This window comes from Drosophila gunungcola (genome assembly GCF_025200985.1).
Source record: "Drosophila gunungcola strain Sukarami chromosome 2R unlocalized genomic scaffold, Dgunungcola_SK_2 000027F, whole genome shotgun sequence".
NCBI lineage: Eukaryota > Metazoa > Arthropoda > Insecta > Diptera > Drosophilidae > Drosophila > Drosophila gunungcola.
In genome coordinates, this window is record NW_026453175.1 from 370,266 (window position 1) to 385,711 (window position 15,446).

Sequence of the window (15,446 nt, forward strand, 5' to 3'; positions counted from 1 at the left end):
CAGCATCTACGGATCCGGAATAACAAAGGGAAGGGGTGGACTAACATTGGCAGTACAAGCGATTGATGCGATTATGGGGAATGCGTTTTCCTCAATTTTCCCCAACTGCTGCGACAAGTGATGGCGCAGTAAATTCCCTAAAAATTATCACCTGTGCAACCGGCAAAGCAATAGTTCAATAACCCAAACCCAACAAAGGGCCACCAGAAGAATGACGAGAAATTATGGCAGTGCACAAAGAGCTGGGAATCCCGATCCGAAGGACGAAGGACAAACCAAAGCGAATGCCCAAATCGATTGCTGCTCCTGTGGCTGCGGAGGCGGGGGCCACATGCAACAGGATGCTCGCACACGCACAAATGCGGGATGAAATCCCTGAATCCCTGGGAAAAGTTAACTTTTTGATTCGATCGAGAGAATAAAGGGGCGCAGCCAGGGAATCACACGGAAAAGTCACACGGACGGAGGAAAAAAAAAGGGAACATGTTGCAAGTCAGGAGCGCAGTTGCAATCGCAGCTGATCGTGTGTTCAGCAGGTTGCGTCGATTTGGGGAAAGGGCCTCGGGGATAATGATTGTCCCGAACAAAGGCATAATAAATTGGCTCTGCAATTCCCTGGGAATCTCTTTCCTTTCCCTTCGATTTCATTTAGGTAATATACCTATGGGCTTCGCGGGTTCGCATCTCTACTAGATCGTTAGATTGGACAAAACTCACAAAAGCTTCTGTTTGCCAAAATTAGCTTGGTCTGATTAAATGGAATTCTTTAAAGCTTGCTAAAGATATGATTTACAAAGCTTATTCCATACATAGGTCTGTTTTAAGAATCAAGTAAATTATTATGTGCATATGTTAAATTGATAGAGACTATTGCTTTGAAATTTTCTTAAGTAAAAGCTTCGGTTAACAGAAATTAGATAAATCTAATTTGGTTAATTGTTCTGCAAAGCTTTGTATATAAACAATTTAGAAAAGCTTATTTTAGCGGCATCTTTCAGTGCAAAACACTATTTTAAACACTATGTTATTCATTGGATAGAGCTGCCAAGGTTATGTTCTTTTTGTAATTTTAAAACCATGTTTTTTTTTTGCCGTTTACAAAACCTTGTTATCTTGTTAGTTTGTTCTGAAAAACGAAAACTATTATTAAAGCTTAAATTTAATATCATTAAGCTACCTGTTAAAATTTTTCTTATTGAGTATTGAAAACTTTTAGTAAAAACTTTGTACTACAAATTTGCAGATTTACTATTAAAAAGTTCCGAAAAAAATCAAAAAGTCATTGTCAAGGCATGACCGCATCGCGATCTTCCAAGTCTCTCGACCGTTCCAGAAAGCTTTTTCGGCGGCTAATAAATTCTCCCGGTGGGGTTCTCAATCCCCTTAACCCCCTACCTACTCATTCTGGTCTTTAACTATAAAATAATCCACGTGTCTGGCGATTCTTCTACTCACTTCTAATCGACAAAACTCGACGCCAAGACAGCTTTTGACTTTTTGCGCAAAAATGGCGATATAAGCTGTGCCAAAAATAAGCAATACCCATACTCTCACCGCCAGCACACACACATTTGCTGAAAAAGCTTTTGTTTTGCTCTTTTTGTTGTGTGCAAAAATGCTCTCTGATTGGTCGGCTTGCGAATTTCGGGGAATTTCGCGAACGTCAAGAGCGAATCGAAAGCTTGCTAGGGAGCCGAAGGCCCTCGGGTCCACTTCGGTTCCCCATCGGCTATCCATCGGCTCCACAGAGAGAGAGGGAGTGAGAGAATCAGTCTGTTTACGCCAAATTGTTGTTGTTCGCGACTTGTTTTTGCGTTGTTTTTTTCGCTTTTTGCCGGCATTTTGCTCTTGAATTATTGTTTTCGCTGCGAAATTCAAGTTCAAGTTTAGGGACGGCGGGAACGTTGTTATTGTTACTCAACGTTGGCGTGCTTTTGCACGGAAGAATACATATGTATATGAAAGTATCTACGTAGGTTTGTATATGAGTGAGTTTTGGGCTGTGGTTCTGTTGACGCAACTGGTTGCTTTTAGGTCTAAGGCAAATAGTGTGGGATTCAGATTTGGAATTACATATCACCAATTTTGCCCTTTAGAATACTTTGTGTGATGAATCTATCAGATAATTGCGTTGACCTTTTATCTGTCACATACGTTTTTCTATCATTCAAGATAGTTTTAATGATTTCCATAAATCAGGTACGTGCCATAAGTTTCCGACTGTCAAAAGCATTTAATTTAATTCATCATACTATCATAATATGCACTGAAACAATATGTATAGTATAAAAATAACCAAAGAAAATCGCATTTTTTCGATACTCCATTAATTCTGCACACCTCTGTAAGCAGACTGTACGGTGTAATTCTTCATTGAGCGATCCGTCCTTCCGCGTATTCATGTATCAGCTTTTTGACCCTGGCCCACCGCATTTGTTTTCGTGGTAAACAACAAACTCTAGTCGAGAACCCGAACAACCATCACACACACATATAAATTACAACAATTTGCGCCGCATTTTGCTGTAAACAAAAATTGTGTAATAATCAAGGGTGACCCTGAAAAGCGCTTGAGAGATAAACAAGCGGCCAACTGGCGGTTTATTTTTTTTATTGGGCTATTGTTTTCGATTCATAGCTGTTCATGTATTTGCGAAATTCATTACGTGAGCCCAAGGGCCGCTGATATGCTGGACGAGAGAGCTTTCCCCCGACCGAGGCCCAAAATTTGTGATTCTTTCGCCAGTTGTGAACTTTTTTTTTGCTCAGTTTGTTAGTCAGTGCCATATGTACAAGCTGTGTAAGTGTGTGCGAATATATTATGTACAGGGGTACATGTACAGTCGGAGCTTTTCTACACACGCCATTTTTCGGGGCTCTCTCTCCAGGCGAGAATCGGCAAAAGAATAAAAAACAGATTCAGTCTGCCAAACAGTCCCCACTCAGAAACTTAGAACTCAGAAGCCGAGTCCCAGTCCCTTGGTTAATGCCTGAACTCAAGGTCAGTGCTCGAACCGCCGCAGAAGTTTGGCGGTCAGTCCAGAACTTACAGCGCGACACATGTAAATCGCCGCTGCCAACCCTGCCCCGCCCTGCGAGATACACGAACTAACAGATACAGAGATACCCAGATACATAGACCCATCCGAATGGCTGTGAATATGTAAGCTCGGTGAAACGTTTCCGAGAATCTCTTGTTTTGCCCTTTTTTTTTTTAGATTTGTTTGTAACTTTGCGGCATTTTGCCATCCGAAAGCAAAGAGTTCGCTTCGATCCGCGTCAGTAACCAAAGAAAAACCCAGTGAAAAATATAGAAAATCAAGCAGAAATCATACCCCAATACAATGCCGGCTAAAATGTTGGCCTTAAACCCAGTGAAAACGTGGCTAAACTATCTCCGAAAATGTGAATCGAATTATGGTTAGAGTCGAAGCTCTGATCAGCCAAGAAATACATTCGTAAAACGTGTTCTACGCGCGCAAAGAACTCAAAATCGTCGCCAGATCTTGCAGATACAATTTACGGAGCCGACACAACAACGGAAAAACAAGGTATGTACGTACGCTCTGGAGGGCGGTTCTCCCCACCTCCCCCGACATGTGACCGTGGCCGTATAAATTCGAACAAAAATTCACAACGCTCGACTTGAAATTTCCCTCAAATTGCTAAAAATAAAATTCGAATTGCGTGTATCTGTGTTTGTGTGCGAGTTTTTGGTGAAAACATCATGGAAAATGCACCCCATGCGCCGCTCTAAAAATGCTAGTCTGTACTTTTCGGGGGCGTGGTCGTCGGCTTTCCATTTCCCGAATTTCCACATGTGCATAGAGCGGCAAACTGCAACTGCAACTGCCACACTCGAGTGGCGCTGGCGGCACAAATGGCATGGCCCTTGGCTCGCTATTTATAGCCAGCGCATTCGTATCTGCGCGCTACATGGACAGCATATGTACATTGGTTCTATAGCCGGATCTGCAACGACTTTAGCATACATAAGTATGTATGTACAATGTACATACACGACTGTCACCCAAGGGAACCAGTGTGAGATACAAACGATCATTGCAAACATCAGTTTTATATTCGTCCCCATACGCCCCACAGATATGAATTCTTTAATGCACAGAAGAAAATTATGCGAGCTATGTACGTTTTTTTTCGTTTATGGAAAGAAGCTTTGTTGGGTATTAGTTTACGCCGTGTTTTTTTAAATTATTCATAACAATGTTTCCGTAAACCAGACAAACTTTTAATATATCTAACTATTTTCGATTCAAACCACAGCCATGAAATTTATTTATTTATTTGTTACGATAGAAATAGTATTATTGGCACGTTTCCGACTGTGTTACAAGATTTAGTAGCGAAATAAAGCCTTTGTACATTGTTATGTTATTGTAATGACTTTATGATCTTTTCTCTCTCTGTGGAGATTGTATCTCTATATCTGCGGCAGCGAAATCGCTTACAAAATGGCCGACCCATGCAAAGTTGCAGTTGCACTCGGCGCCCCCTCCCCCTGCCCTTTCCCCATTTCCCCCACACACTTTGCACACATGCACAGATGTATCTCTATCTTGTTTGCCTTCTTCCACTCTTCGTCTTTCTCTCTCTCTCTCTCTCTCTGTCTCGCCTTCTTTCTGTTTGCTTTCGCCTAATTTTTCGTGCCTTTTTTACACAATTCTCGTTGAAATGTTGCCTTTTGCCTTTGCTATCTGGCGCGTTTGTATCTGTATCTGTGTTTGTGCTATGCTTTCGTATCTGTGAGTGCGATGCAAAAGTGCAATGACCCATTCGTGGTGCGGCCCTCCCTACCCCCTACCCGCTCCTCCCCTCCCTCCCCCCTTCCAACGTACCCGCCAACACCACCATCGCTCTTGGAAGTCGCGGTCTACGTGCCACTTTCCATAGTTGCAGCGAATGACGCGCGCGATAAATTTCCAGAGTTTTCGTTTCTCCGCTGCTTCGTATTTGTCTAATTTTCCCTCTCTCTTTGAATTTTTTCGTGGTCTTCTGTTGCATTTTTTTATTAATTTCCCCCGGTCTGCATTTATTGTTTGTTTTTCGACTGTTGCTCTACCCACACACATGGAAAAACACTCGAAAAATTTGAGAACAAATTATGATATGACAATATTGACAATTTGTCTTTTGAAATATATATATTCATTCAATTTAGAATAAGTTAACCTAATGATCAATCTACAAAAAGGAAACATTTTATATTCAAGAAATTGATATTTACACGCATAAAACCCAAGTTAAACTCAACAGTTTTTTTAAATACTTTAAATACAACTTTTGTAATTTCAAATCCCATTTTAAAACACTTTTTTTTCTAAGTGTGATGTGTATCTGCTAGATAGTATTCGTATTTTTGCCCTTTCGCCGCTTGAAATTTGTGTAAACACTGGGTGGAAAGGGGAGAAATATATCTACATTTTCACCTCCATTAGCACCCGAGTGTGAGCGACGATCTTTATGGCAGGTCCTGCCGATCCTGTCACTAAACTAAACTCTGCAGGCTGCCCATTGTCCATCGTAGGCGGCGGCTCCTGTTTTCCTTTGAGCCACGCTAATTGCCTTTGTGTTGGAGAATTTTCACGTGCCGCTGCTACTTCAAAGATTCCATACAAGAGGCGAGGCGACACTTCAGCAACTGAAAATCCTCAAGAATCGCAGCAGCAGCAGCAGAAGCAGCAGAAGCAGTTAAATCTCAGACCACCACTGAATGTGGCCCAGGTAAAAAGACAAGATATGGAGGTAAAGGGTTGCCTGGGAAATGCCGGAAAAATGCATGCACGTTTTTTGCATTCGTGTTTTTTAGTTTGCATGACAATTGCAGCCATTAAGCTGCCCCAGACATTGATTGAGTTCCAAAGCAAGGGGTTTCCTGGAAAACCCTTTCTCTTCCTTCCTTCGCATGCAAATATTTGTGCCGATAGTCGCTCAATGATAATGACCAGGGCAAAGGGTTAAGTGCCGTAAAACGACAGGCCACCATTCCACCGAACTATTTTGGCACATTTTTGCGAAAAGTTGTAAAACCATAAAACCCCAGACGGAACCCTTTCGCCAGGATCATAAATGCTGAGCAGCAGGTCAAAAGTTCCTCGAGGTTCTGTTGCCATGTGTCGACCAGAGAGACAAAGGGCCGATAACACACACTAATCGCGAAAATGCGTAGGAGGAAAAACAATCGTCGTGCAGTTTGCAAACACAAATACGAAATGCAAATCCAGACTTAAAATAATAGTGAAATCACAGAGGTGATAAGAAGCAATTTAGAACAATGCCATTTCGAGCAGATGACTGCAAATTAGTTCTGCTTGGGGAACAAAGAATAATTTGATTGTTAAATCATTTTCGTGTCCTTTTTTGCAAGGATCCACACATGTCCGTCCCGATGGCAGGCAGGTAGGTAGAAAGATACTTCCAGTTCATTAAGATTCATCCGCTTCATTAAGCGACTGTCTTGTGGTTGGATTATGTGCGGATTTCTGGCTGCTAATCCCCCATAATGAGCGGTGGCTTTGAGCTGGGAAAACGTCTTCGTCTCCGAATTAGCCGTGAGTCAAAAAGTCAGCAAAGTCAACACTGACCAGAGGATAATCCATTTAAGGAAATTCTCAACGATTGACACATGTGGAGTGCCAGGGGAATTTTCTCGGACTAAAAAGCATCCTCATCAATTTCAAATTAAATCATTTTTAAAAACAAATTTAGGAAAATTTCAACTACATTCAATTATTGATTAGTTGAAAACTTAATTTGCACAAACTTAAAAAGACAAAGTATTTATTTAATTACTTATTTTAAATAAAAGTAATAAATGCAGCAAACGGTTTGTTAAGCTTATTTTTTACTTTATTTTGCAACTTACTAAGTAACATTTAAGTATTTAGCTCTAAAAACGACTCTAAATATGTTGTTATAATAGTACGGACTATAAAACCTTAAAATTCAATGCAACTTAATGTGTTGTCGTTGTTTTTATTATTTTCTCTTAACTCTAATTTTTCAGCTTAAACCTTTTTGTTTAAACTTGTGTATTGCCAAAATTAATTTGTTCCCTTTGAATAAACCGCATTATTTAAGAGCTATCCTATTCCAGCTTCTTGTAATTCGAATATTACACTTTCACTGGGGCATTGACAGGCGCTGGGGGTAATGATGATAAGATTACAAGTCGGGAAAGGGGTCGGGGCTCATGTAAGTATATAGTGCAGTTAAGCCCCGGGCTCCAGTCCACAAAATGCTCGAGTCCAGATTATGGAGCCCAAGTTGCGGCAACTTTTCCGCTTTTTTATGCCCGTGCTTACACTCATTTCTTGCACTATCAGCTTGGAGCCGATTTCCGCGGGGGCGGGGGGAGGTGAATGCACTTGCGAACTAGTTTTTGACTTTTTGGGGGAAGATAGTGCTGGCCGATCTCGCGGACCTGCCAAAAAATGCAGTTGAAAACACGAGCGGACTGAAAAGGGCTCCGTGAAATGCGGTTGACCTTAATTTCCAAACATGATTAATGGGTTTGGCAACCCAAACTAAAGGCGAGGGGTTTGGAGGGGCTGTTGCACAGAGGAAACGATGAAAAAAAAAATAATGATGAACAATTAAAAAATGTAAGTTGAGCTCTGGAGAGAAAAGTGTGGAGTACAGCTGCTACAGATGACCATTGCAAATAGGGAAAAGTTCTGTTTATAACCTAGATTTCTCAATTAAGATCTTCAAATCCTGAATATATTTATATATTAGATATATAAGGTTGTAATTTCTCAATTCAAAATCATTTAATTGTGTTACTTAGTTTTAAAATATATTCTTTTTAAATCAACGACAATTGCTAATATGATCAATTTTAGAAATTATCAATTCAATTTTCAGTTTTCAACTCTTCAATAATTGAAAGAGTTAAAAGATTTACCATAAACTTTTAGAAAACTGAAACGGAAATTGCTCCCTGCGACTGTTACATTAATTAATTAAAAAAAAAGAAATTTTTAAGACACTTAACAGGTGTCTTGCATAAATAGCTTGATATAAAGAAACTCAGAATTCCCTTTTTGTTAATTTTTACCCTTGGAAAACGCAACCCCCTGCGACCGTTATTTTGCAATTTGCATACAAAATCAAGAAATCGAAGGGTTATCGTCTGAAGGGTCGAAGGTCGTATGCAAATTTATCGCATTGCAGCCCGAAAATGCATTCAATTATGCATTGATTGCTGAAGGTCGTTACTTTATCTGTAATTTTATTTCTGCATTTGCATAACTAAGAAGTTGTGCAAGAAAAGCGAGGAAAATTGAAAATGTACGAAAGGGCCTGGCGACAAGGTATCAAAAAGGCAGTTCAAAATGGCGACTAACGTGGAATAGGGAAAAAAGAAGGGGTGACGAATAAAATAGTAAAGATCAGAAAACAAAAAATTCGAGACCAGTTTTCCACGCAACCGACAACCTGCTTAAATTCGAGTGTTAAAAAAAGGAAAAAATGCAGTCGCCAAAAAAAAGAGGGGGACCCACTGCAGCCATTTGGCTCTCTTTCGCACGCACTGCGCCCAATGGCAGCAGCCATATGCAGGACACACACACTCGCAATCGCAATCTCGCTCACGCACACGCACACGCACTAAACACGCAAAGGGGAGAGGGAGAGGGAGAGAGAGAGAGAGCCAAGTGCAAGCGCAAAAAACTGCAACTGCGCGAAAGAGAGGGCGCGAGGGTGGAAACGTGTCGGAGCGATTCGTAGCACAGTTTTCCCCGCCGTCGAACAGTTTTCTCGCCGCTCTCACCGGATATCGCCATCCCGTTCTGGCGGCGCTCGGGAAATTTGGTCTTCAATGACTTGCTGCACACGAAAACCGTGGCAGTTTTATTCAAGTTTGAGCGCTCGAATCTGCAACAACGTGCACGCAAAACTCTCAAATTTTCCTCAAAATATAATTCACAAGGCGAGCGAAAAACTCAAGGAAAACGCTAAACGTGTCGCAGTGTCTTGGAAAATATCTAATATTTTGGCAACGGCGTGTTTTGTGCTAGTGTACGGCTGTGTGTGTGGAGCGGAAAACCGAACAACAACATAAAACCACAACTTTCTTAACTCCGTTCTGAGAATGTGAAAAAATTTCTACAAATTAAAAAACAATAAAAAACTCAAATTAAAACGCTTAAAACTGAATGCGAAAAACCCTACAAGTGTCCATCAAAATTTAATTTGGCCACTTAGCACCTTTGATATTGTGCCCAACCTGCGGCATTTTCATTATTTCGTGGTAAGATTTCAAATAAATTAATTTTACAATATATAAAACTCTTAAAACTGGAACATGTGTTTTTGGCAAACATATGTATAAACAAAGTTTAATTTAATCAATAGCTCAAAGTTTAATTTTAAGGTTAAATGTAACGATTCAAAACTTAAAACTATGCTAAAGCTTAAGCTCCGACTCAAAAACTTTATTTTTTTTATGGTGTTCTATTATATAGAAGCTTGACTTTACATATATACATGTATGAATGTCGCATACCCTTCCAATATTATTCGATTTCGGATTTTTTTTTAATCATTTCGCAACTTTTAAGCGTGATACGTGTCCAAAAAATTGACACAACAAAAATAGAAACTGGAAACCCTAAACCCGAAACCGGTTCCCAAGTGCATTCGTTTCAATGACGTTTGTGATAATTTTAATTAAGCGTTTTATTCCACAAAATGGTGGCCGCTGTTGGCGAGCTCTGTTAGCAAAAGTTGGCCAAAGCTTTTTACCGGGGAGCTTTCGATCTTTTGGCGATCGTGTCGTATGCGCAATGTGCCATAGAGGCGTTGAGGCATCGCCGTTGATAGCATTATTATAACCACAACTAATGCGCTTATTATTCGCTCACCGCTTACCTGCTCGACGTTGCGCAAATCGGGAAAATCGGAAAAATCGGGAGTGGGAACGGATAGGGATCTCTGCAGGTTGCCCATTATCCTGCCGGCGAGACAATGGCTAGACAACAATTGATGATCTCTTGCGCATTTTCCGCAGACAATAATGCGATCGTTTGTTTGCCGCCTTTGTCTGATTGTCCGCTTTTCTTTTCTTTTCTATTTTTTTTTTTGCCATATACCTTTTGGTTTATTTTTTACGGGGCCTCGCCCCTTTGACATTTCCCTGTTGTTGTTGTTGTTTGATTGCCATTATCGTTGGGGACTGCCGATCCCGAGGCACTCTACCTGTTGGTAACTGGAGATTCACACACGACACATGGCCGAGTTTTGGGATGCGAACTCCTTGACGAATGGCCAACACATGACGCCAGGATCCCAGCATATGGCGTCCACTTGAGTCCGAAATTCGACCACAGTTCGACCGACTTGGAATTGAATTGAATTGAATTGAAGTCATGCCAAGGACAAGGGCATATGGCCGCCTGCCTTTCACCCCCGCTCACACGCTTCTTTTTGTACACAAAATGAATGAAAATTATTGCAAGTTTTTCAGCTACGTTTTCCCTTATTTTCCGAGCCTTCCCATTTCCATTTCCCGTTTCCCGATTCCAGGCGGCGGTAACAAAAAAAAAAAAAGCCTGTTATTATACATATAGATTTGAATATGTATGCGTAAAAGTAAAACGCGCGAAAAGCAGCCGGAAAAATACGCGCACACATCTTTCAAGGGATGTTTGCATATTTTTTCCCCCCATTTTGCATATACACGTTTTGCTCGTCACCACCCACCCACCATCCCACCACCTCCCGACTTTCACTTTCACTTTTTTATGGCGCATAAAACTTCGGTGGGGGGAGGGGTTGGTGAAGGGCATAAATTTTACAGGCAAGATTTTTTTTTTTGGCAAAAAAGAGAAAAGTTTTGCGTGGAGGAGCAACCATCCCCAATTTTAGCACACCTGACTTCCTGGCTTCCATTTGCCCACTTGCCAACTTTCCCATTTCCTGTTGATTTTAGCAACCCATGCGAAATTTGGACTTTACCCAATGACATTTGCCAAATCTCGTCACTTGGCCTGGGCAGAAAACTCGTACTAATTGGCGTTTTCCTGTATCTTTCATTTTCTTTTCCGGAACTCAGGCAACCAGGTGATCCGTAGGCCTTAAACTGGCGCTCAAGGTCAGGAAGCATCTATCCTTCTACTCGCCCACGCTGCTGAGCGCCGCCTTCACCAGCCTGAACGGGGTGTACAACCACAGCAGCAACAGCAGCAGCGATCCCGCTCCGGACGAGGAGCCCGACCAGCCAGCCAGCCACCAACACCACCACCACCACCACCACCACCATTCCGGGTTGAGCCACCACCACAGCAGCGGGGATCCCAAGAGGCACAGGGATCGCGAGGCGGACGGCGAGGAGCACGAGCTCGACCAGGAGATGGGCGGCCCAACGGCGCCGGTGGCCAGCGGCGGCGGCGGCGAGGTGGGGCAGACGTACTGCCTCCGCTGGAACAACCACCAGACCAATCTCGTCCAGATCCTGCACGCCCTGCACGAGGTGGGCAGCTATGTGGACTGCAGCCTCGTCGTGGACGACGAACAGTTCCAGGCCCATCGCGTCGTCCTGGCAGCCAACTCGCCCTATTTCCAGCACATCCTCAAGGATGTGCCGCAGGACCACTGCAGCATCATCCTGCCGGGCGTCAAGGGCTTCGAGATCGCCGCCCTGCTGCAGTACATGTACACGGGCGAGACGACGGTGACCAAGAGCCAGGAGCCAGAGATCCTGCGCACCGCCAAGGAGCTGCAGGTCAAGGGTCTCTACGACAACCTCATGAAGTTCAATCACCACACCAGCGCCACGCCCACCTCCAGTTCGGGAGCGGGATCGGGAGTGGGAGCAGGAGTGGGAGCGGGAGTGGGCGTAACCAAGCCCCAGAATGGCTCCTCCGCTCACCACTCCTCGTCCGTGATCTCCACATCCACCCACATCTCGCCCAGCGCCGCCATCTCGAGCAGCTGCTCGCCTCCACCGCCGCCGCAGTTCGGCTTCCAGTCCGGCTACGGCCACTATCCGCCGCAGCTGCCGTCCAGCCAAGTGGCGGCGGGCGAAGGACCACTGACCCCCACCCAGGCCACGCCCCATTCGGCGGCGCCCGCCTCGGGGGCGGGAGATGCAGCCGGCGGCCAGTGGCCACTGACGCCCTCCGCCGCCGCCGCCATGCTGAACTCCGTGTACGAGTCCGCCGCCGACATGAATCCGCTCAAGCGCAAGAAGCTGTCGGCCATCTCGAGCATGCTGCTCAGCGGCAGCCGCGACACACCGATCCTGCGCAACGTGCTGGCCCAGGCCAATCCGGCCGACTCCTCGCAACCCGGACCGATGCCCAGCAACGGGGAGAAGACGCCAACGCATCCGCACCAGGGCAGCGGTCAATTGACAGCCGGATTGGGTGTGAGTGGCGGCGAACGGAATCATAGCTTCAACGGATCGGACTACGGCGGCGACAAGGAGCCGCTGTCGCCGTACACGGACCGCTCCTTCGAGGAGGAGAGCGGCCAGTCCGGCGGCAAGAAGCCGGAGTGGAAGCGCTACAAGCAGTACACCCGGGCGGACATGATGTGCGCCATCCAGGCGGTGCGCGAAGGGATGAGCGCCCTGCAGGCCAGCCGCAAGTACGGCCTGCCCAGCCGCACGCTCTACGACAAGGTGCGCAAGCTGAACATCACCACCGGCCGTGGCACCCATCGCACGCCCAAGCGCAGTCCGCCCGTTGCCGAGTCCGCCCAGGGATTCACTTACTCCGCGGCGGCCGCAGCTGCCGCCCACAACTATGGGCACGGACATGGTCACGCCCATGGCCATGGCCATGGAGGCCATCTCACGGAGGCGAAGCGTGACCCGAAGGCGGACCATGTGCCCGCCCACCACGGCATGCCGCCCACCATACCGCCGTCGGCGGCCGCCCTTTTGGACCACGCCTTCCTGCAGCAGGCGCTGGAGAACCGCGGCGGTGACATGGCCGGCCGCGAAGCGCTCCACGCCATGGCTTTGGCCGCCGCCGCCCATGCCGCCGCCAACCGGCTGTCCAGCAGTCCGGCGGAGCCGGACCAGCGCTCCAATGGCCATGGCATGCGCTCGCCCAGTCCGCAGGCACGGCACTACCCGCACGAGCAGGAGGCCTTGGATCTGGAGATGCACGAGAAGCACGAACCGAGCCTGATCAAGCGGGAGCGTGACCAGGACGAGCGCGAGGATGCGGACGACGAGGAGGACCACGAGCAGGAGCAGGAGCATGTGGAGGACCTCTCGCTGGCCAGGAAGGAGCGTCCGCCGTCGCCCTATTCGCCCCATCCGGCCGAGGGAGCCGGCGTGATCATGCACGCGGGCAGTGCGTCCGCCAATGGAGGCAAGGAGCTGGAGGATTACCCCGCCTCGCCGCCATTCGTGGCCATGGGTTTGAAGCGGGAGCTGCTGGAGGGCGAGGAGGCCCAGGCTCGGGCCGACTGATTGACGCTCACCATGGCCTGGCAGTATCCAGCGGACAGCCTCGACTCCGTGGATTAGGCCAGGCTCATTCCTTTGACCCATTAGATGCCCATCCACCCAATCCTTGTGTTACTTTCCTTAAACCCATCGGCCACTCGAATCGGGAGCCGAGCAGCGTTGGTGAAGCTTTAAACGAACGAAACCTCATCCCAGTCGTTGTGGGAGTCATCCGCACCAGCACCTGGCCACCCATCAACCAGTCCAAAATCAAATCAAATCAATGCCACACTCTAAAATTAAATGTTGTCAGCATCACTTTGTGCCTAAAAAAAAAACTAGAAATGTTAGGTTATGTTAGGTTTTAGGTTAGGTTAGGTTATACTGCAGATATCTTAGGCCATCTTTGGAAACCAGCTAGTTGTAGGCCCCCAAGGAGTCCATCCAGGCCGCAGATCCTGGCCAACTTACATGAGACTGAAGGCACGGGATCGGCATCCGGATGGGCGACTTGGGAACAGAGCAGAAGAGGCTCCCATCGGAAGCGGAAGCTACCACTTTGTACAACTTTGTTAAATGCCAGTGATTTGTTTTAAAAATTATTAGCACTAGATTATTTATAACGACCAGTATGTGGATGTACGCATGTACGAATGTACATACGTGGCCTTACGTTCATCATTTTTGAGGCGAGGAGGTGGGAACAGATCAAGTACTTGAATACAAGAACACAACTACCTCAAATAGCGCATCCTTGTTAGCCCCATGTTATCCTGTTAGCGATATATATATGTATGTATATGTATTTAGTAATCGTCCTGGGTTGAATTTATAAGACTGATAACGACTCAAACGTACCACGAGCAAGAGCACACGCATTAAAAACTATATTACAAATAACAAAGCAAACTATATGTATGTATGTATGTAAACTTAAATACGAATCGAGATCCTTGGTTAAATAGATGTAAGTTTCAGATTTCAAATTGATTAGTTCTAAGCCACCAACTTAACTTAAGCACTACAACTAGACTATTTATAAGGCAAACGAAGCAAAACAAAACGAAACAAAACAAAACAAAACAAACAAAACAAACAAACAAAACAAACAAAACAAAACAAACGAAACAAAACAAAACGAATGAAAACATGCGCTGGGGGCAATGCAATAGGCTCTTAACTATAAACACCTACACTTATACAACTATATAGTCGTACGGTCGATAATTTTAAATTGTTATACGATTAACTCTGTACATAGCATCATAGTCCACACACACACACACACATCCGCATTCTGGATCTAGCTTAAGTAATCCCAATTGTAATGCAATTTAAATTAACCCTAGGCACCCGACTTTCATCATGTAAAGATCTGCGAAAGAACGCGAAATAAACTGACTGAAAAATATAAATCAAATAACAAATCTGGCTTTTACTCTCGACAACGGTACACTGTTTATTATAGAAAAATACAAATCTGAACTTTAATACATATAGTGCTAGTTAAAATGATCTAATTGTTAATATTGCTGACAAAGAACAACGAAGACATGACTTTCTTGAGTTCAATGACAACCCACGCAGTTCGGATTGCGCTCGTCGAACTCGCAGATTCCGATGGCAAAGCGGAAGGGTTTGTGATGCGGCAAGTGCATGGGCTGCAGCGACGGCACCACGATCCTCGGAATATACAGCTCCCGCTCTTCGTACGTCTTGGATAGGCGGGAATAGTCCGCTGGCCGCGTCGCATGGCAGTTGACGATCGAGAGCGAGCGGTCGATGCTGATCAGGGGCTCATCGTTGGGACTGTGGCCCCGCAGCTTGCAGTGGGCCAGCAGCTTGGCCTCGCTGAGAAACTCGAGGCGACAGAAATTGCAGTGGTAGTTGATCCCCTTCTTGTGGAGCTGAAAGTGCCGGTCCAACTGGTGCTGCAACTCGAACTCATCGCGGCACTTGTGGCAGATGTAGAGGCCACGGTTCTGCAGATGCATATGGTAGTCCAGGAAGACTCTGCAGGGCAAAC

At 45.3% G+C, this 15,446-nt stretch overlaps 2 protein-coding genes across 2 annotated transcripts in view; one reads left to right on the plus strand and one right to left on the minus strand.

The window, feature by feature from the left end:
- The window catches only part of LOC128256765 (zinc finger protein 33A), a 181,192-nt gene that overhangs the window by 163,828 nt on the left and 1,918 nt on the right, over positions 1 to 15,446 (minus strand). The window contains exon 5 of the mRNA XM_052987367.1: positions 14,522 to 15,433. Coding sequence (XP_052843327.1) covers positions 14,989 to 15,433 — 445 coding nt within the window. The 3' untranslated portion in view covers positions 14,522 to 14,988. The remainder of the gene's footprint in view (positions 1 to 14,521; positions 15,434 to 15,446) is intronic.
- On the plus strand, positions 11,241 to 14,483 carry LOC128256763 (sex determination protein fruitless). The gene has a single exon (XM_052987364.1). It carries the CDS (start codon positions 11,372 to 11,374, stop codon positions 13,442 to 13,444), a length of 2,073 nt encoding a protein of 690 aa, XP_052843324.1. The 5' UTR covers positions 11,241 to 11,371; the 3' UTR covers positions 13,445 to 14,483.

Coding starts and splice junctions, on each gene's coding strand:
- LOC128256763 (XM_052987364.1), top strand. CDS start 11,372: ATGGGCGGCCCAACGGCGCCGGTGGCCAGCGGCGGCGGCGGCGAGGTG.